This window comes from Pecten maximus, chromosome 4 (assembly GCF_902652985.1).
Source record: "Pecten maximus chromosome 4, xPecMax1.1, whole genome shotgun sequence".
Lineage (NCBI taxonomy): Eukaryota > Metazoa > Mollusca > Bivalvia > Pectinida > Pectinidae > Pecten > Pecten maximus.
Window position 1 is genome coordinate 19559488 of NC_047018.1, and position 24462 is coordinate 19583949.

The following is a 24462-nucleotide window of genomic DNA, read 5'->3' on the forward strand; positions in this document are numbered from 1 at the left end:
ATAGTGACTACTGACTGTACAATGATATAGTGACCACTGACTGTACAATGATATAGTGACCACTTACTGTACAATGATATAGTGACCACGTACTGTACAATGATATAGAGACCACTGACTGTACAATGATATAGAGAGCACTGACTGTATAAATAACATATTTATAGGTGTCTATAAATAACATCAATATATGTGTCTTCAGTAAAAACTTATATAAATTGAACATTTTTGGGGGGTCTGTAATCAAGTTTTGAATTAGCGGGTGTGCAAATCACATAGGCATACTCATCTGAAAAATAAATAGGAAGTGGTTTATATAAATTTAATATTTTATCATAATTATTTCCCTTTCAAACCTCAGGAAGAGTTATCTTTCTTAGTTTCTGACAGCTAGCTGAATTCATGCAGTGACAGATGTTTTTCTCCAATAGTTATCCTCAGTTTCTTCCCTAAACCATGATCGACATATACTGGCGAAAGCAATTTTATTGATCAAGTTTCGACCTTTATAGATTGAACGTTATTAAGAATTTTTGAAATCATAAAAAAGATAAGTAAAAACTTGTTTCTATTGATTTTGGTTAATAATATTTGAAACTGAGTGTAATTGAAGTCATTATTTGAAAATAGAGGAACTTTATAAGAGAAACACATATGTTTGCAACATCATCTTATCTAATTCCTAGAATTTAATCAAAATATTTTTCAAAACACATTGGTAAAAATATATTACTTAAAAAAAAACGGAATTAACTAATGTAAGATTCATAAACATGATGTCCAACCATCACTCAACAGAGAAAACATTGTCTTTTAGTCTGCAAGAGTTGTCTACCTTCCCTTATCTGAATTTTGGCTTCTGGTTGAAAAGAAAGCAAGTTAATTGGCTGCAAAAAACAAATATATGTTAAGGTGAAGAAAACATGATTAAAGTCTGAAAAAGAAATTTGTCCTGTAAATGCTACAGTGTCCTGTGCTGCTAAAAAATACACCCTGCTAAATCAATAAATAACATGGTAGACAGGAAAACTTGTCGACATAAACAGATGAATGACATCAGTCACCCAAACCTTCTTACAGGTAGTATCTGAATCATTACGGTTTTAAACTGTTGATTGAAAAACACATAAAACAGTTGAATCAAATAATGGTATAGAACTGTAGATAAGGATTAGGGTCCTGAAAGTATTATCGACTCCCAACTAGACCTGTCCTATGTATATAGAACTTAGTTTCCTAATTCTGAAATAAGTCCAGAAATTTTCAGTATGGCTTTTTGAGGTTTGAAATTCCATATCCCTATACCTTGCTGTTAGCTCAAAGGCTAGGATTAATTTCATTGATCAAGTTAATTTAATACATATTAAGATTATTCATGCTTTTAATTGAAAGCAATTGCTAAAAATGTTTGTGACATTGTCATATTATGGATCCTCCACATGAAAAATTTACAAATATATATGGGCCAGTATATAAAAAAGTCAATAATTTAAATATATATAAGGAAAAGTCAATAATTTAAATATATATATATGGAAAAGTCAATAATGTAAATATATATATATGGAAAAGTCAATAATGTAAATATATATATATGGAAAAGTCAATAATGTAAATATATATAAGGAAAAGTCAATAATGTAAATATATATATATGGAAAGGTCAATAATGTAAATATATATATATATGGAAAAGTCAATAATGTAATATATATTGACCAGTATCGAAAAATTTATCATTTAAGATTGGCCAATAGATGGAAAGTCAATAAGGTGATATAATTTTTATCTATGGTATCTTTGAGTCAATAAGGTAGTATATCTGTGTAGTGTAGTTTTATCTGTGGTATCTTATATGTTGAGATTCACTATTGGGATGACAGTGACAAACCAATGACACAATGACCTACATAACTGTTATTAACAACACAATAATTGTGTATACAAAAGAGTATCACAAGGACACACTGATAATGCTTTATCACATACTGACCCAGATCTATAAAGTCACACCTGAAAATATGTCACCTGTACATCAATAAGCACCAAATATACAGGATTTTTTTTATGTTGAATTTTTAAGTATAGAAAATGAAATCAAGGTTTTATCTGAACTAATAAATATATTTTTCACATGTACATTTAAAAAAGTAAATATTACTTAAATCTGATTAGAATAAATAGAACAATATGAATTTAATGAATTCTGCAATATTTTTAAGTAAATTGTCATCTGGAGTTTTAGAAACAAAATGATTTTTCTGACAAATTACAAGTATCAAAAACCTGGGAAGTAATAACAACTCTTGATCTTTCTCATAATATAAAGTAAAATGTCTCCCAAAATAAAACTTCTTCAAAATGAAACTGGAGTTACCTCCCTTCTAGCACTATATGGACCATTACAAACCAACCTTTGCCAAAATGATTTACGTTGCTTTGGAATTCGTAGAACACTGGTGCTCATCACACGATGAAAACCAGTCCCTGAGACTGGAACGTCATCATAATCACACTTATCCATTTTTCTGGGATTGTTCTTTGTCAGAATGGAATGTTAACAGTCAAAAATACCACAGCACTGTTTCAACATGGATCTATGCCACTTTAAATCATAATGCTTAAAAAAAAAAAATTACAACAATAGACTTACAGCCATTATGTACCTACAGAAGTAGGACTATTTATAATGTACGTAGTCACCTAATCTATCCCACTAGATATGTACGGTATGATTAGATAATCTACTCTGCCAGGTCTCACTGTTATTTCTCCACCATTCAGTCTCTAGTCTCCAGTAACATCATCGTACATTCACCACAGGGAAATAGTCCATCTAGAATAACCACAGGAAAATAATCCTTCCAGAAATACTACAAACAGGAGAAGAAATCCTTCCGTAAATCGTATGGTATCCCTACATATGTCCTTTCATTCTACATACATGTTGTACAATGGTTTCTGTTATCAGTGTAGATTTCTGTTCAGATGTGGCCGATTGTCAATCTTTCACTATTTCATACGAAGAAGTCACTTCTAATTCTCCTTGGAATTTCTTGATAATCCAACTTTTTGACAATATTCCAAAATAATGGCAATTCGAACGTATTATATTCCGAAAATAATCCACAACTGTTTAGTGTAATCCTTTGGATATATATATCTGGCAATGATATCTCTTCCAATAAACTGAATGAAATTTTCTTTTTTTTGTTTCAATCAGTACTGCAAATGATGACAAAATCATCTATAGATCCGGATATTTAATTTTTTTATTCCGCACATGGAAATGTTTTGACTGATCGAAGGTAGCTAGACCATGTAAGTGATTTTAAATGTATGGCCCTGATTGTATACAACAATGTATATATAGCCTCATAAATAAAATCACAGAATACTAAATACCTGTGAATTGGAACAGGTAAATCTATATAATAGTACTCGAGATCGCCTGTAACGATTCCGCTATTTACCTGTAATTACCTATTGTTGTTGACACTGCAGCAATTAGCCAATCAATAATTCTATACAGGTAAAAACAGAGTAGGCTGTGTTACATTGTTAGGGGATTTAAGACTTCAAATAAAATTGTGAAGAAGAATGACCCTTGACCAGAAAATTGACACCAAGCATTAAGTTCCACCTGTATTAATTGCAGGTGTTCCTTTTCAATGAGTGTGTGTAGCGGCTACAATCTTGTACTTCCTGTTTACGATGTATACAATGTCCGTCAGGAATAATAGCTTACAACATCCAACATCCTTTAGGAAATATCCAACATCTCTTAGAAACAAGCTCGTCAATCAAGGTATAGAGACACTATTACCACAACTCCTCAATCTATACACAAAGTCTGCCGACAAGACGGTACCCAGACAAATTCCATGTAATTTTCTGGAGAGATTTCAATTTGTCTTTTCATCAACGTTTGCTTCTGTACTCGATCTGTCACTTTGTTGCCAGAGCTCCTTCAAGCTGCCTGTAAAATAAACAGAAAAAAATATTAAAGATTAAGCGTTAACAGGTTTCCTGAATCTCCTCTTCACTCATACGTCAAATTCTCTGCCTAATGGCACCAAAACATTCAGGATTGCAGCGACCACCAAAATTGCATTATTTCACTTTCATCTAATTTTTAAAACAAGAATTCAGTCTCTGAAATGTGATTTCATTTAAAACTAATAATGTATCATGGTTATCAAATTCATATAACATGTCAAAAGCTGCATAATCACACTACATTCAAACATTTTTATTCCACTGAAATAAATGATATTATGATTCTTTTATGATTATGTGATCCTCAAAATATATTTTTATATGGGTTGCCATATTAAAAGCATCATCAATGGATTTTGGATAAAGAATCTTTAAGCTTAATCATGTAAAATTTTTTATCATTTAATTTCTTTTGGGAAGAATTATTAAGTATGTTACACTGCTTTCAACATGGAAGAAGTTTGTTTGAGAAAATTTGAGATGCAACTGATTTATAATACATCATACTGCAAGCCAGAGAAATTAGATCAATTTCAAGGCCTCCATGTTAGTATATTTAAAATCTCTCTCTCTCTCTCTCTCTCTCTATACATATATCTTTTCTGTAAATGTACTAATATATGTTACAGTTTTCTGTAAAGTACTATGCTATTGTAACAGAGCACATGATTAATTAGATTTAAATCACAGCCTACGTATATATACGATTGATCTGGACCACCCCCAGCTCTCTAGCCCAGATAGAGGAGGATATGTTGTGTTGAGTATTTACCAGGGTTATGCTATCAAATCCAAACAAATTGATCCAGAACTTGTATAACTTCCACCTGTATCTTACTCCTATTAGTGCTATACACCATGGTTTCCATAACAACAATACTCATACTCCAATAAAATGGAGATATATAATATTTTGCCATGATTATGACTGATGCCTTCAGACATTCTGCTACAGTGGGAACACACTAGTGTTTGCTGGCATATACCGTTCAGGGGGAAATACTAGACACAATGGAAATACTAGACACAATGGAAATACTAGACACAACGGCATTAAAATATTCAACAAAGACTGCTTCAAATGTAAAATCATAATTTTCAATTTCTTTGTAGTAAGTTTGGAAAACAAGAATTAACTGGATTGAATCAGAAACTTCTTAGAACTCTAAGCTGATACTGTAAAATACACCAAATATAATATCACAACCAAACCTTCCTTTGGAGTCTATGTTCTGTGAAAACGAGATCTACAATCCTGTAGATTAATCATCCCTTCAATTGTGGACTGGACAGTTCACCCCCTTTAGGTCATTTGTAATCAGTATTAAATTTGCTTTATATTCTGTAGGCCTCACTTAGCGTATATATGAATAACAAAATATAATATCTATACATATCTATAATCTTTTTTTTATAGTTTTACAGGTGAAATATTAGTAGTTACCAAATTATATGACGTCAGTACTGTTTTATTTCGTCAGCATTTAAAACACTTTAACGAATATGGTAATACACAACTATCACTTTATTGGGGAGTATTGTTTACATGGATCAAATATACAGGAACTTATAGAAGACATACAGATCAATATTTAAAATTAAAACAGAAATCAATATCCTGAAACCTTTTTTGAAGTGTATCGTAAATATCACTCCACACTTCAATCAGATAGCTTTTTAACACATTGGTTATGTCTTTAATCAAATACTTGTCTTGAAACCTACCTACTGCTGACACTGATAACATACAGTTTTCGGCTTACTGAGGTTTTGGTCAATATACATGATTATATTTGTTTATTTAAAAAAAATCTTTGTGAAATGAAATACCTATTGTTATGGATCTGGGGTTGTCATAAAGAATTTTAATGAGATGTATATAGGACTGTTTAAATCATCTGGGAAATTAAATTTCTCTGCAATGTAAATTGAAAGACTATGTCAGCAATATTGGCTATCTGCTTGATCATCAAACCAAGGAACAGATCAAGTAACTTACACTAAGCATTATGATTCTTTTAGAAGTAATTTGCATATTCCAACAGAGTATATGACTATATTCATAATTATCAGTTTATTGTTAATATAGTCTATCACATCTTAATACTAAAGGTTAGAAACTTTCCACACATTTGACATCTTGTGACCACTCCAATACTCTAGGTAGAAGTCACAGCTCACAGTAGAACCTCTTCGAGTATCTTACCACGTCAGTATGAACTTCAGCACCATGGATGCATTCATAATGACAAGCTAAATGCTACACTATTTTTGCTTGGTCTCATGACCTTGAACACATGTAAAGGATTTTTGTGCAAACAAAGTTGACTGCCCTTTCCCACAGTAACCTACACGTCAAATGTCAGTCCTTTCCCCTAGTAACCAACACGTCAAATGTCAGTCCTTTCCCCTAGTAACCTACATGTCAAATGACAGCCCTTCTCCCTAGTAACCTACACGTCAAATGTCAGTCCTTTCCCCTAGTAACCAACATGTCAAATGACAGCCCTTCTCCCTAGTAACCTACACGTCAAATGTCAGTCCTTTCCCCTAGTAACCAACATGTCACATGACAGCCCTTCTCCCTAGTAACCAACATGTCACATGACAGACCTTACCCTAGTAACCTACAAGTAAAATGACAGCCCTTCTCCCTAGTAACCAACATGTCACATGACAGTCCTTCCCCTAGTAACCTACCTGTCAAATACTATGATTATATATATGGAAACAAAGGTAATGAATTGTACATATTCCATATTGCTACCTTTAAAAATTCCAGATTTTATTTAAATACCAATTTGTCTGGACTAAATGGTAGAAGTGATGAATGTCATACATAAAACCAGTGAACTTGAGCTCTAGCTGTGCCAAGCTTTAAAACGATCTCCATGATTTGATTATCGTAATAGTGCCTTTTACGCTGGGGACAATAATTTGAACACCAAACGGAGATCACACTTAACAAAAGAAAAAGGTAGGAAAATATATCTCCAAAATTTCCCATTTATGGAAACTCCGAAGATGTATTTAAAAACAGCTACAATAAGTTTGCTTGTAAATTCTGTCAAAACTATTGTACAAGTACTAAAAGGTATCATAATTTTACAATACTGCTTGACAGCTGGAAATCATATAGGTGTTAAGTGTTGATTTGAGGCTAAAACAGTTGATTACATGATGGTAAAGGGGAGTTTATACTGGCTCAACACCGTTACCTTACAGTGAACAGGTATATATAAACAATTCTCAACTTCTTATTACAGTGCAGGCATACTTTAGAATAACGAAAACAAAACCACAAGTTTGATTTCTTTAAGTATTAGCGAGTGTATTTCTCTGTAGGAATTACATTGGCTCGGTTCCCTACCTTAATGATCTATAAAAATAGCCTGGGACTACTGAGTACAGGAGGGAATACCCTAGTACGTAATCTGATAAATAACGTGTGGCCTGTGTCTTAACACATATAAAACTAATGTGTGGCCTGTGTCTTAACACATATAAAACTGTGTGGCCTGTGTCCTTAACACATATAAAACTAATGTGTGGCCTGTGTCCTAACACATATAAAACTAATGTGTGGCCTGTGTCTTAACACATATAAAACTAACATGTGGCCTGTGTCTTAACACATATAAAACTAATGTGCGGCCTGTGTCTTAACACATATAAAACTAATGTGTGGCCTGTGTCTTAACACATATAAAACTGTGTGGCCTGTGTCCTTACACATATAAAACTAATGTGCGGCCTGTGTCTTAACACATATAAAACTAACGTGTGGCCTGTGTCTTAACACATATAAAACTAATGTGTGGCCTGTGTCTTAACACATATAAAACTAATGTGTGGCCTGTGTCTTAACACATATAAAACTAATGTGTGGCCTGTGTCTTAACACATATAAAACTAATGTGCGGCCTGTGTCTTAACACATATAAAACTAATGTGTGGCCTGTGTCTTAACACATATAAAACTAACGTGTGGCCTGTGTCTTAACACATATAAAACTAATGTGCGGCCTGTGTCTTAACACATATAAAACTAATGTGTGGCCTGTGTCTTATCACATATAAAACTAATGTCTGGCCTGTGTCTTAACACATATAAAACTAATGTGTGGCCTGTGTCTTAACACATATAAAACTAATGTGTGGCCTGTGTCTTAACACATATAAAACTAATGTGTGGCCTGTGTCTTAACACATATAAAACTAATGTGTGGCCTGTGTCTTAACACATATAAAACTAGTGTGTGGCCTGTGTCTTAACACCTATAAAACTAATGTGTGGCCTGTGTCCTAACACATATAAAACTAATGTGTGGCCTGTGTCTTAACACATATAAAACTAATGTGCGGCCTGTGTCTTAACACATATAAAACTAATGTGCGGCCTGTGTCTTAACACATATAAAACTAATGTGCGGCCTGTGTCTTAACACATATAAAACTAATGTGTGGCCTGTGTCTTAACACCTATAAAACTAATGTGTGGCCTGTGTCCTAACACCTATAAAACTAATGTGTGGCCTGTGTCCTAACACATATAAAACTAATGTGTGGCCTGTGTCTTAACACATATAAAACTAACATGTGGCCTGTGTCTTAACACATATAAAACTAATGTGTGGCCTGTGTCTTAACACATATAAAACTAATGTGTGGCCTGTGTCTTATCACATATAAAACTAATGTGTGGCCTGTGTCTTAACACATATAAAACTAATGTGTGGCCTAGCTGTGTTATAAACACATAAAACTAATGTGTGGCCTGTGTCTTAACACATATAAAACTAATGTGTGGCCTGTGTTATAAACACATATAAAACTAGTGTGTGGCCTGTGTCTTAACACATATAAAACTAATGTGTGGCCTAGCTGTGTTATAAACACATATAAAACTAATGTGTGGCCTGTGTCTTAACACCTATAAAACTAATGTGTGGCCTAGCTGTGTTATAAACACATATAAAACTAATGTGTGGCCTGTGTCTTAACACATATAAAACTAATGTGTGGCCTGTGTCTTAACACATATAAAACTAATGTGTGGCCTGTGTCTTAACACATATAAAACTAATGTGTGGCCTAGCTGTGTTATAAACACATATAAAACTAGTGTGTGGCCTGTGTCTTAACACCTATAAAACTAATGTGTGGCCTAGCTGTGTTATAAACACATATAAAACTAATGTGTGGCCTGTGTCTTAACACATATAAAACTAATGTGTGGCCTGTGTCTTAACACCTATAAAACTAATGTGTGGCCTAGCTGTGTTATAAACACATATAAAACTAGTGTGTGGCCTGTGTCTTAACACCTATAAAACTAATGTGTGGCCTGTGTCTTAACACATATAAAACTAATGTGTGGCCTGTGTCTTAACACATATAAAACTTATGTGTGGCCTGTGTCTTAACACATATAAAACTTATGTGTGGCCTGTGTCTTAACACATATAAAACTAATGTGTGGCCTGTGTCTTAACACATATAAAACTTATGTGTGGCCTGTGTCTTAACACATATAAAAACATATCTTATTGATGGAAATTTATCATGGTGCCTAACATAAATCTGATTTTGTTTTCTGAATATATCTATTGAGAATATTGCCATGGTTACTGATCAGGGTAATGTCCAAATTATATCTTATATATCAAAGGTTTAGAATTTACACTAAACAATCTAATATTTTGTATCTAAGAAATCCTGTTTCCAGTAAAAATATTTTGTATCACAAAAGCCTGTATATCTTTTAAATGCTTTATATGAAAAAATCCTGTGAGCATCCTGTAATGATATTAAACCTGTCTAGTTTAATTGGCTATCTGAAATACCTATATCCCCCTCCCCCTACACCTCCATCTCAAACCCTCAGTCTAGATCAACTGTATACATCCCCTTCCCAAAACCTCAATCTCCAACCCTCAGTCTAAAACAAACATACATACATCCCCTCCCTCCCCTCCAACCCTAAGTCCAGATCAACATTTACATCCCTCCCTCCCCCTCCAACCCTAAGTCCAGATCAACATTTACATCCCCTCCCTCCCCCTCCAACCCTAAGTCCAGATCAACATGTATACCACCTCCTTAAATTGATTTCCAATGTCGGTACAGTTAATATATAAGCCATGTAGACATCTGTTGACTTCTATAATCAGAGTTCAGGTATTGTTCCACAAGCATGTTTACTAAAGTTCATTCATTAAAGGCAGCAACAGGTGGTCTTATCATCACAAAGCATTCAATATTTCAGTATTTTCCTAAAACAACTAAATTCAGGGTATATCATTAGGGTGCTACAGCAAGTAATACCTGACCGCAGTATTCATTCTATGATGAATTCAATATCAGTGATGTCAGACCACAGTATTCATTCTATGATGAATTCAAAAACAGTGATATCAGACCACAGTATTCATTCTATAATGAATTCAATATCAGTAATACCGGACCACAGTATTCATTCTATAATAATTAATTTTCCATTGTTTGTACGCAGAATGTGGCTTTCTGATTGGTTGAGATTTTTTTTCATACCACTATGAAAAAATTTCTGAGAATGCCGCGAAAAATGTGACGTCACAATACGACAATTGACGTTGTGTATTGATTTGAGAAAAAGAATCCCATATAAGACCAGTAAGATTGTACATATAACATGCTTTAAATTGGAAATAAATTTAAAAAATTAATTATAAGTGTTGATGTCAATTATTTTTTGGTTTCATAGGGGTACGAAAAAAATATTTTGTTTGCAAACTTCTGTAAGAATTCGCTATGCGGATTCATACAGTTTGCAAACAAATTGTTTTCATACCCCGATGAAACTAAACAAAATTGACATCAATGCTTAAATGAATTCAATATCAGTGATAACTGACCACCGCATTCATTCTATGATGAACTCAATATAACATTCTGAAAGTCATTTAATAGAAAATTCAGACTTTTGAATCAATGTATTAAACAAATCCGCACAAACTTTCAAATTTTAAACTAGCTGAGAATTTTCTTTATTATATATCTTAAGGTCATATGCTACCTTGGACATAACACCTGTGATTTATCTCCCTTTATCAGGGGCTAACATTTTGTATACATTCAAAAATCCCTGTGTCATATCTCCACCAAGTATCAATGTATGGACTCACAAATTGCTTCAACTTTTAAACAAAATATTTTTCTATTTTTTTTTCTTAAAATCCTACAAACATTTTTCAATATCTCCATCAACAAATACTGTTATCTATAACTTAAAAAGATTACAAACTAGTATCAAAATGCTTCAATCCTTCAAAACATATCTTTTTCTTGCTAACATGCCATGCTGAGTTTGCAATCATTATCTCAACACGGCACTACGGTCCCCGATAAAACAGACATTATTCATCTCTTGTTACGATTTAAAAAAAAGATGTGATCTTCTGCACCTGGAGCAAAATCATCACAACCACAAACATATTGGAATGGACAAGTCAAAGGTTTCCTCCAAAACCAAGTTATCAACAGTGCCCCCTCCTTGACCAGTCAAAGGTTTCCTCCAAAACCAAGTTGTCAACAGTGCCCCCTCCTTGACCAGTCAAAGGTTCCCTCCAAAACTAAGTTGTCAACAGTGCCCCCTCCTTGACCAGTCAAAGGTTTCCTCCAAAACTAAGTTATCAACAGTGCCGCCTCCTTGACCAGTCAAAGGTTTCCTCCAAAACTAAGTTATCAACAGTGCCGCCTCCTTGACCAGTCAAAGGTTTCCTCTAAAACCAAGTTATCAACAGTGCCCACTCCTTGACCAGTCAAAGGTTCCCTCCAAAACTAAATTTATCAACAGTTCCTTCTTATGGACTAATCAAAATTTCCCTCCAAAACTAAATTTATCAACAGTGCCCCTCATGGACTAGTCAAAGTTTCCCTCCAAAGTCAAGTTATCAACAGTACCCCCTCATGGACCGTCAAAGGTTCCCTTGTAAACCAAGTTCTTAACAGTACCCCCTCATGGACCGTCAAAGGTTCCCTTGTAAACCAAGTTATCAACATTGCCCCTCATGGGCCTGTCAAAGTTTCCCTCATAAACTAAGTTATTATCAGTCTTTGACAGTCTATTTCAGTTAAATATAATGTTGAAACTTCCACATGAAAAAACAGTTTTAGTAGTCTTATAAATTTAACATTTTCATATTTGATTTAATACATCTATTGTGCAATGTTAGAAGATGTTAAAATCATTCTCTATTTACCACAACAGACATTCTTACAGAAGTCTACTTTAACCAAGGAGAGAAGTTTTCTTGGTAAACAAAATACTTCAAACTCTACTCACCTGGATATCTGACAACTCCTATTTAAAACAAATTGTTTGGGTGGTTACACAGAGGAGGTATCAAAGGAGAGCACTAGTTAGAGAAACGGCATGTCATATACAGCTATCTCCCTGCCTGTAATTCCACCGACAGACTAGGAGATTCATTGATCTGTCCCTAATAAATACCAGACAATATCTCCACGCCAGATTCACACAGGTCCATTTAAACTTTACACAGTGAGGGACTGAAACAACATCCATTGACTTGGTCATGTAGTACCTGCTTAATCGTCAACTACACTGATATATATATACATATTTACCAACACAAGGTCAATGTTTTTGTAAGGAGCTTATGAAACAGCTTTCTGCTAAAACACCTTCAGAGTAAAACTGCTTGTCTTTATGTATACTTGCTTTAAACTGTTGGACCTGCTTTCACAAATCTTCCCTCATTGAGCTTGCCAAATTCAATAATACCGCCACATTGATTGTGAATCCTCAATTTTATTTGGATGCAGTGCTTCTGTAATGGTTCCCCTGATCTGCTCCATATGTCCTTGCCAAATAAGTTATACAATTCAACATGTATCGTCATGTTATATGTAATTCAGATCGACTGACCATGACACCTGGTACATATGTTCTAGAAATAATGAAGATCTTTAGATATTTCATCTAGATCAAGCCTTTAAAATAATACAGCATAACCTATTCTATCCATCCAATCCAACATACTGACTGCATTAAAATCTGTAAAAAGTGATTTTAACAAGAGATCCCAGAGGGATCTTGGCACCCACCATTGAATGATCTTTATAGGTTCCATGTCAGATTGATCTTTTCTCTACTTTTCCCTTCCTCTAAGTCTTACTAATCTGTGTAAATTCAGAAACAGGCCTCAAGTACTTTTCAAACAAGGGGAACCTATATATAAAATTTAAGATTTAGCGATAATGGCTGTCTGTCGGCCATGTTGTTTTCGGATTGGTCCCAAAATGCAATACCAGTGACCAAGGGGAACCTACATATGAAATTTGAGAAAGATCCCTTCAGTACCTTCTGTAAAATAGCGAGAACAAACTTCAATTGTCAAAATACAAGATGGCTGCCTGTCGGCCAGGTTGTTTTCTGACTGGTCTCAAAATCCACTATGCATAACTAGGCACAGAGGGGAACCTACAAATGAAATTTGAGAAAGATCCTTTCAGCAATTTCTGAGAAATAGCGATAACAAACTTCTATTGTCAAAATCCAAGATGGCTACCTGTCAGCCATGTTGTTTTCCGATTCGTCTCAAAATGCAATATGCATAACTAGGCACCAAGAGGAACCTACATATGAAATTTGAGAAAGATCCCTTCAGTGCTTTCTGAGAAAGAGCGATAACAAACTTCAATTGTCAAAATCCAAGATGGCTGCCTATCGGCCATGTTGTTTTCCGATTAGTCTCTAAATGCAATATACATAACTAGGCACCAAGGGAAACATATATATGAAATTTCAGAAAGATCCCTTCATTAGTTTCTGAATAATAGCGATAACAAATTTCAATTGTCAAAATCTAAGATGGCTGCTTGTCAGCCATGTTGTTTTCCGATTAGTCTCAAAATGCAATATGCATCACTAGGCACCAAGAGGAACCTACATATGAAATTTGAGAAAGATCCCTTCATTAGTTTCTGAGAAATAGCGATAACAAACTTCAATTGTCAAAATCAAAGATGGCTGCCTGTCGGCCATGTTGTTTTCCGATTGGTCTCAAAATGCAATATGCATAACTATGCACCAAGGGGAACTTATAGATGAAATTTGAGAAAGATCCCTTCATAAGTTTCTGAAAAATAGCGATAACAAACTTCAATTGTCAAAATCCAAGATGGCTGCCTGTCGGCCATGTTGTTTTTTTCGATTGGTCTCAAAATGCAATATGCATAACTAGGCACAAAGGGAAACATACATATGAAATTTGAGAAAGATCCCTTCATTAGTTTCTGAGAAATAGCGATAACAAACTTCAATTGTCAAAATCCAAGATCAATTGTCAAAATCCAAGATGGCTGCCTGTTGGCCATGTTGTTTTCCGATTCGTCTCAAAATGCAATATGCATAACTAGGCACCAAGAGGAACCTATCTATTGGACAAGTCAAAGGTTCCCTCCAAAACAAAGTTGTCAACAGTGCCCGCTCCTTGACCAGTCAAAGGTTTCCTCCAAAACCAAGTTATCAACAGTGCCCCCTCATTGACCAGTCAAAGGTTTCCTCCAAAACTAAGTTGTCAACAGTGCCCCCTCATTGACCAGTCAAAGGTTTCCTCTAAAACCAAGTTGTCAACAGTGCCCCCTCATTGACCAGTCAAAGGTTTCCTCTAAAACCAAGTTATCAACAGTGCCCCCACATTGACCAGTCAAAGGTTTCCTCTAAAACCAAGTTATCAACAGTGCCCACTCCTTGACCAGTCAAAGGTTTCCTCTAAAACCAAGTTATCAACAGTGCCCACTCCTTGACCAGTCAAAGGTTTCCTCCAAAACTAAATTTATGAACAGTGCCCCTCATGAACTAGTCAAAGGTTTCCTCTAAAACTAAATTTATCAACAGTGCCCGCTCCTTGACCAGTCAAAGGTTTCCTCTAAAACCAAGTTATCAACAGTGCCCCCACATTGACCAGTCAAAGGTTTCCTCTAAAACCAAGTTATCAACAGTGCCCCCACATTGACCAGTCAAAGGTTTCCTCTAAAACCAAGTTGTCAACAGTGCCCCCTCCTTGACCAGTCAAAGGTTTCCTCTAAAACCAAGTTATCAACAATGCCCCCTCATTGACCAGTCAAAGGTTTCCTCCAAAACTAAATTTATCAACAGTTCCTTCTTATGGACCAGTCAAAAGTTCCCTCCAAAACTAAATTTATCAACATTGCCCCTCATGGACTAGTCAAAGTTTCCCTCCAAAGTCAAGTTATCAACATTGCCCCTCATGGACTAGTCAAAGTTTCCCTCCAAAGTCAAGTTATCAACAGTGCCCCTCATGGACCTGTCAAAGTTTCCCACATAAACTAAGTTATTATCAGTCTTTGACAGTCTATTTCAGTTAAATATAATGTTGAAACTTCCACATGAAAAAACTGTTTTAGTAGTCTTTTAAATTTAACATTTTCATTTTTGATTTAATACATCTATTGTGCAATGTTAGAAGATATTAAAATCATTCTCTATTTACCACAACAGACATTCTTACAGAAGTCTACTTTAACCAAGGAGAGAAGTTTTCTTGGTAAACAAAATACTTCAAACTCTACTCACCTGGATATCTGACAACTCCTATGTAAAACAAATTGTTTGGGTGGTTACACAGAGGAGGTATCAAAGGAGAGCACTAGTTAGAGAAACGGCATGTCATATACAGCTATCTCCCTGCCTGTAATTCCACCGACAGACTAGGAGATTCATTGATCTGTCCCTAATAAATACCAGACAATATCTCCACGCCAGATTCACACAGGTCCATTTAAACTTTACACAGCGAGGGACTGAAACAACATCCATTGACTTGGTCATGTAGTACCTGCTTAATCGTCAACTACACTGATATATATATACATATTTACCAACACAAGGTCAATGTTTTTGTAAGGAGCTTATGAAACAGCTTTCTGCTAAAACACTTTCAGAGTGAAACTGCTTGTCTTTATGTATACTTGCTTTAAACTATTGGACCTGCTTTCCTCATTGAGCTTGCCAAATTCAATAATACTGCCACATTGATTGTGAATCCTCAGTTTTATTTGGATGCAGTGCTTCTGTAATGGTTCCCCTGATCTGCTCCATATGTCCTTGCCAAATAAGTTATACAATTCAACATGTATCGTCATGTTATATGTAATTCAGATCGACTGACCATGACACCTGGTACATATGTTCTAGAAATAATGAAGATCTTTAGATATTTCATCTAGATCAAGCCTTTCAAATAATACAGCATAACCTGTTCTATCCATCCAATCCAACATACTGACTGCATTGAAATCTGTAAAAAGTGTTTTTAAAATGTGCATTTTTCAATATTTATAAACTCTATATACCAATTTTCAGCTTGAAAGGACAATATCTCAATTTTGGCCAATCAGAGACCTCCATTATCAGTCCCCTGTCAATCAAACCAGGGGAACTGTAGGTTTCCTGCCCGTTCCAGGGTTTTTGGGTCAAGGTTACTATTTTTCAAGGGGACATGTATTGCTTTAGCTATATTCTCTCAGAATGCTTGTGTTCTAGAAACACAAGATGCCTCAAATTATTGGCATTGATAAATTACATCACTTCACCAAGTTTCCACAATGTTTGTTTCACTTAGTGGCTAGTACTGTAATGCATCTGTGACCTATGACCCCATGACCTCTGAAGTTTGTAAGAAATGTGGCTTCCATGGATACAATACTTCAACGTACAATATGTAAACAAAAAACTATTTCCAAAGATAATTACCACAAGGACAGATTAATGCACTTCATAGTATCAAAGTTGTGTCTTCAGACATACACGCTAATTCCAGTATTCCCCTGTGTGGGGGTATAAAAAATGTATTAATCAAATTCTTATTTCATAGTTCAGAAGATGTGCATATCACCAGCCACACAACTTAACTGTTATAAGGAGAGAAGAGGATGTGATGTCATAGCTGTAGAGGTTTACAGCACAACCAAACAGTAAACAACTGGTACCCACTGGCAGGTCCAAGTGGTAAGCCTATTAGATATGGACTATTTACAGCACCACCAAACAGTAAACAACTGGTACCCACTGGCAGGTCCAAGTGGTAAGCCTATTAGATATGGACTATTTACAGCACCACCAAACAGTAAACAACTGGTACCCACTGGCAGGTCCAAGTGGTAAGCCTATGAGATATGGACTATTTACAGCACCACCAAACAGTAAACAACTGGTACCCACTGGCAGGTCCAAGTGGTAAGCCTATTAGATATGGACTATTTACAGGTGGAATGTTTACAGCTACTTTATCTGTTTGGTCACCAGTACAGATCCAAATACTACCACACCATTCCATATAAACACCCCTGTATTCACCCACTTGAACTTGACTGGGAACCAAATTTTCTATTGATAGTAAAAGTGACCATGACCTTTAGCCTCAAAAAGATATCCAAACAAATTTGTTATCAACTCATATAGCACTCCAAATACTACCATATCAATCAGCATAAACTACCCTTCTTGATGATGTCAGTAAAAATATTTACACAGAAGGGTGTTTATTACACCATATATGGTACAAGTATATCTACCAATACAACTGAGAAGGGTGTTTATTGCACTATTTCTGGTATAAGTATATCTACCAATACAACAGAGAAGAGTGTTTATTACACTATATCTAGTACAAGTATATCTACCAATACAACAGAGAAGGGTGTTTATTACACTATATCTGGTACAAGTATATCTACCAATACAACAGAGAAGGGTGTTTATTACACTATATCTGTACAAGTATATCTACCAATACACTAAAACCTCAGCAATAGACCTACTGGAATATGGCCTTACTATAATAAAAGTTGTTGTTGTTGTATAAAACTGGTTTTAATCCATTCCACACCTAGGATCTGTATATTTTATGGACTACAGACAGACAGGAACCTTTTGCCTATAAGGAACACAAAAGTTTTTAATGACGATAACACTTGATTCTATAAAAACTGGCGTACACTTTAAGTTGAAGTATGATAATGGCTTCAAATAAATAATTTTTTTGAAGAATAAGCATGTAACTATTTGTTTCTTTTCCATATGAAAAATTTGTCCTTATATATATATACATGTATATAACCATTATATCTTAATTACGACATCAATCTCTTCAAGATATATTTTGTGTTTATAAAGTAAATGTCTTGAGCCGATGATAAAAGTAACCATTCCAAAACTCCCAGATACAATATCATATATTTTTTAAAAGCAAATTCTGTTAGGGTACAGGTGCCACCAACAATGCATTTTTGAAAATATTTAAAATCTTTATGTGCATTTAAAAACAATATTGAAATTCAAAAATGATATTAAATGAACAAGTTAAGATGACAGTCTCAAGGAAAACTATAAAAAAATTAACAAATATTTCTAACAAATATTTGGCAACCATAATTAACTCTTAAGCTAACCATGCTTTTGACTACTGATATCTGACGGAATATTTTAAAGCTGCATGTCTAGTGATGGGTTTTGACCTGTGACTTTAACACCTTTCCCTAATGTCTCCCTATAGGGGATTGTGATACATGTTTTCAGGTATTTTTATCTGTATTTACAGCCCAATTTCAATCCCAGTTTGTCTACATTGTCAGTTTGACTGAACATCAAGTTACAATTTCTTAATAATTAGTCTGACAATTTGTCCTTAAGGGAAATCATCACCAGGAAGAAACAAGTGTGTCACCATGTAATGGGACTTAAACTCTTCTATGATTTTCAGGAGAAATAAACAATGGTAAAGAATAAGGTGTTTAAAAAGTTTTGTTATTTGTATTTAGAGGAGGGGGGGGGGGGGGGGGGGGGGGGGGGGGGGGGGGGGGGGGGGGGGGGCTGCAGGTTTTCCCCTTTTGTATCATGATGTTAGATTGTCTGATTAGCACCATGCAGTTCCATAAAAGATTAAAAAAAAAAAAAAAACGGTCCAGGAAAACAGAAAACAATGATGACAGGGGTGATGACAATAACAACTGTCTCGGTAATGCACCTGGATATATGACAAGTTACTTTTTGCCTTGTTATTGAAAACCTTTTACAAGCTGACAATATCATAATAAAAGTAATTTATCTGAAAATGAGACAAAATATATGTTAAAATGTTATTAGCTTAATGCTGTGGGTTCTTCATGAACAAATAATTATTTGGAAAAAAAAATCCATTTCTTCTTTGGATTGAGGAAAAAACCCTATACCTTCCCTTGTGTTAACATAGGAATGTACAGCTAATTAACATGTCTTAATTAACACAGGAATTTACAGCCAACTATAACACGTGTTAACACAGGAATGTACAGCCAACTTACATGTGTTAACACAGGAATGTACAGACAATTAACATGTGTTAACACAGGAATTTACAGACAATTAACATGTGTTAACACAGGAATGTAAAGCCAACTAACATGTGTTAACACAGGAATGTTCAGTCAACTAACATGTGTTAACACAGGAATGTACAGACAATTAACATGTGTTAACACAGGAATGTACAGCCAACTATAACATGTGTTAACACAGGAATGTACAGCCAACTAACATGTGTTAACAAAGAAATGTACAGCCAACTAACATGTGTTAACACAGGAATGTAAAGCCAACTATAACATGTGTTAACACTGGAATGTACAGCCAACTAACATGTGTTAACACAGGAATGTAAAGCCAACTATAACATGTGTTAACACTGGAATGTACAGCCAACTATAACATGTGTTAACACTGGAATGTACAGCCAACTAACATGTGTTAACACAGGAATGTACAGCCAATTAACATGTGTTAACACAGGAATGTACAGTTAACTAACATGTGTTAACACAGGAATGTACAGCCAATTAACATGTGTTAACACAGGAATGTACAGACAATTAACATGTGTTAACACAGGAATGTACTGCCAACTTACATGTGTTAACATAGGAATGTAAAGCCAATTAACATGTGTTAACACAGGAATGTACAGCCAATTAACATGTGTTAACAAAGAAATATACAGCCAACTTACAAGTGTCGACTAAGCTTTTTGTTGAAAAAACTTCTAAAACACAACTAAATGATAGAAAGACTGTGCCAGTATTACAGGAGCTTATATGCTCAGTAAATTTCAGTGGACTTAAATTGATTTTTTGATGTAGTTTGGGACAAAACTCTCTACAGTCATGTTGAAATGTAGGGATTCCTATAAATGTCATTCAGTCATATGATAAAGTCTTGTTTAGGTCAGAAATTAAATAAAAACACAAACAACATGACATCATTCCATGAGATTGTGACACTGAAATTCCCAGTGCCTTTCAGCTTTCAGTGGATTAATATAAAAACACCCAACATTTGGATACTTCTAGAGCTAGGTGCTTCTGTGCCAATCAAATCACCATTTATTTAAAAGGATTTCCTGGCCATGTCTATCTAAGTTTAAACTGTAGGATGCCGACATAATCTGTGAACGACAGCAGAACGACATCAGGCTGTCCTCTGCCTTATACATGCTGTCATTGCCAGTGCCAAGACATTGAATTTTATAAAATTTATTCTTTTTGTATTAATTAATTTTTTCTTGTTCTAATAAATATTGTTCCTGGATCACATTCACAATACACCTGTCAAATATTGGTTATGAGGTATGATACATGTTTATTTTATCTTAATTGTGGCACTTGTGGGATATGCCATGGTGACAATAATATAATATCAATGTGATGCCATGGTGACATATAATATCAGTGTGATGCCATGGTGACAATAATATAATATCAGTGTGATGCCATGGTGACATATAATATCAGTGTGATGCCATGGTGATAATAATATAATATCAATGTGATGCCATGGTGACAATAATATAATATCAGTGTGATGCCATGGTGACAATTATATAATATCAGTGTGATGCCATGGTGACAATAATATAATATCAATGTGATGCCATGGTGATAATAATATAATATCAATGTGATGCCATGGTAACATATAATATCAGTGTGATGCCATGGTGACAATGATATAATATCAGTGTGATGCCATGGTGACAATAATATAATATCAATGTGATGCCATGGTGACAATAATATAATATCAATGTGATGCCATGGTGACATATAATATAATATCAGTGTGATGCCATGGTGACAATAATATAATATCAGTGTGATGCCATGGTGACAATAATATAATATCAATGTGATGCCATGGTGACAATAATATAATATCAATGTGATGCCATGGTGATAATTATGTAATATCAAAGTGATACCATGGTGATAATAATATAATATCAGTGTGATGCCATGGTGATAATAATATAATATCAATGTGATGCCATGGTGATAATTATATAATATCAGTGTGATGCCATGGTGATAATAATATAATATCAATGTGATGCCATGGTGATAATAATATAATATCAATGTGATACCATGGTGACATATAATATCAGTGTGATGCCATGGTGACAATAATATAATATCAGTGTGATGCCATGGTGACATATAATATCAGTGTGATGCCATGGTGACATATAATATCAGTGTGATGCCATGGTGATAATAATATAATATCAATGTGATACCATGGTGACATATAATATCAGTGTGATGCCATGGTGACAATAATATAATATCAATGTGATACCATGGTGACATATAATATCAGTGTGATGCCATGGTGATAATAATATAATATCAATGTGATGCCATGGTGACAATAATATAATATCAGTGTGATGCCATGGTGACATATAATATCAGTGTGATGCCATGGTGACAATAATATAATATCAATGTGATGCCATGGTGACATATAATATCAGTGTGATGCCATGGTGACATATAATATCAATGTGATACCATGGTGACATATAATATCAGTGTGATGCCATGGTGACAATAATATAATATCAATGTGATGCCATGGTGACATATAATATCAGTGTGATGCCATGGTGACATATAATATCAGTGTGATACCATGGTGACATATAATATCAGTGTGATGCCATGGTGACAATAATATAATATCAGTGTGATACCATGGTGACATATAATATCAGTGTGATACCATGGTGACATATAATATCAGTGTGATACCATGGTGACATATAATATCAGTGTGATACCATGGTGACATATAATATCAGTGTGATACCATGGTGACATATAATATCAGTGTGATACCATGGTGACATATAATATCAGTGTGATACCATGGTGACATATAATATCAGTGTGATACCATGGTGACATATAATATCAGTGTGATACCATGGTGACATATAATATCAGTGTGATACCATGGTGACATATAATATCAGTGTGATACCATGGTGACATATAATATCAGTGTGATGCCATGGTGACATATAATATCAGTGTGATGCCATGGTGATAATAATATAATATCAATGTGATACCATGGTGACATATAATATCAGTGTGATGCCATGGTGACAATAATATAATATCAATGTGATGCCATGGTGACAATAATATAATATCAGTGTGATGCCATGGTGACATATAATATCAGTGTGATGCCATGGTGACATATAATATCAATGTGGTGCCATGGGGACAACTAGAACTGTCGCCAGGATGGCTGACTAATAACCCTGCAATCTGCACGAGTCAATGGTGAATTGGAACTCTTAATTAGATGCTAACTAAGATAACCCAGTAATATAGTGACCAGTTGCCATAGCAACCATAATTTTGAGGAAAAGAAAGTGAGATGCACATCTGCATATGTTCCTCTATATTTGTGTGAAGTTTCATTGAAATCGGCCCTTCGGTTTAGGAGGAGTTGTCCGGACAATCTAAAAGTTATGGTTCTTATCGGAAAACCTGTTTATAGTGACCAGTTGCCATAGCAACCATAATTTTGAGAAAAAGAAAGTGGCATGCATATCAGTGATCACCATTGCCTGTTTTAACGTGGCGGCCCGCCACCCTTAGCTGGGTACCGCCACGCTTACACAACCAAATTCACTCGATCCGCCACGCATGTAATTGTTACCTAACACCCCTATTTTGTATCGACTTCAAGCAGAAAACTGACCCGTTTCTATAGCGTCCGATACTCATTACCTGTGGCCCCTGTTTTTACAGGTGAACTAGGCCTAATTGACAAATTGTGATCTTGGTAAGGTGCCTCACCGTTATGTTTTGATACGGTCGACTGATCTCTTGATCACACCTATCGATGGTAATAATTAATCAGTAGTAGAAGGTGTACCGTTCTGACCATGGGAACAGATGTGATTGTATGGTTTCAGTCGATCGCGATCGGGCATCAGAGAATTACCATCATCGACATCGGAAAAACCGACGGTCCGACAAGATTATTTTTTTTCACAAGAATTAATATTGAGCTGGGATAAACAGACTGATAATATCAATACCTAAGCCGATGTTTGATAAGCATGGATTCATTTTTGAAAACTTCACGGCAATGTCACTATGAAGAGAGGAGCATCAGCTCCTTTTTTGTAACACCATGTGAACAGCCAACAGACTGAAATCTTTCATACACCGCGCAAGCCACGGCTACAGAAATGCGCACGAATTGTGTATGAAGATGACGAAGGTAAGCTTAAAATTAACCCTTATTTGATTTGATAGATAATGATAATAATCTAATGAATATCTCGTGCATTAGTTTTCTTGTCACGTGCTATTTTTAGAAAGTACTATTAGAGTGATCTCCCTTCCAAAAACGATCTCAAAACGTCCAATAAAATAAAAAATTTCAGAATCCAATCTAATTAAAATCTAGATGGTCATTCTCACTACGCTACGTTATGTAACGTAGTGATAATGACCATCTAGATTTTAATTAGATTGTCTCAGAATCATTCCTAAATATCTGTATTTATTATTTGATAAGTGTTATCTAGGTATTTTATTTTCTTTTCTTTAATTATTATTAAATAAAGATAAGTTAATTAGCACCTCAAGTATATACAATGTAACATGTACACATTTGCAATTAATATGTACTAATTTGATTATACAAATATTTGTTCAAATATAATAAATTGGTTGGGTTTTTTTTTTTTTTTTTTTTTTTAATAATATGGTTATGACCACAATAAGATTCGTTAAGCTTTTCAAAAATATTTATTTATTTATTTATTACCACCAGCAGGAACGGGCTCTCTCAGAGGATTTTGAACTCTCTGATGATGGGTGTCTACCCAGGGAGTTCCCTACAAGAAAGCTGCTTCTCTCTGGAAGGGACATGTGCAACAGCAGAATTTCCATGTCATTTGGAGAGACAAAGTGTGTTTGGCTTCCATTGTTCATAATGAAGACTATTTTCAGGAGAAAATTATAGTTACTGTGTTGAATTTATATCTTAATTGAAATTATATTGTGGCTTGTGCATTGCTTTAAATA

At 34.8% G+C, this 24462-nt stretch overlaps 1 protein-coding gene across 6 annotated transcripts in view; it reads right to left on the reverse strand.

Annotated features, from left to right (window-relative positions):
• The window catches only part of LOC117325438 (cAMP-specific 3',5'-cyclic phosphodiesterase 4C-like), a 343137-nt gene that overhangs the window by 89002 nt on the left and 229673 nt on the right, over positions 1 to 24462 (reverse strand). The window contains exon 1 of one of the 6 annotated variants that reach the window (XM_033881649.1): positions 2415 to 3975. The exons of the other annotated variants lie outside the window; for them this stretch is intronic. Coding sequence (XP_033737540.1) covers positions 2415 to 2524 — 110 coding nt within the window. The 5' untranslated portion in view covers positions 2525 to 3975. Of the gene's footprint in view, positions 1 to 2414; positions 3976 to 24462 lie in introns of those variants that run through there. 6 annotated transcript variants of the gene reach the window in all.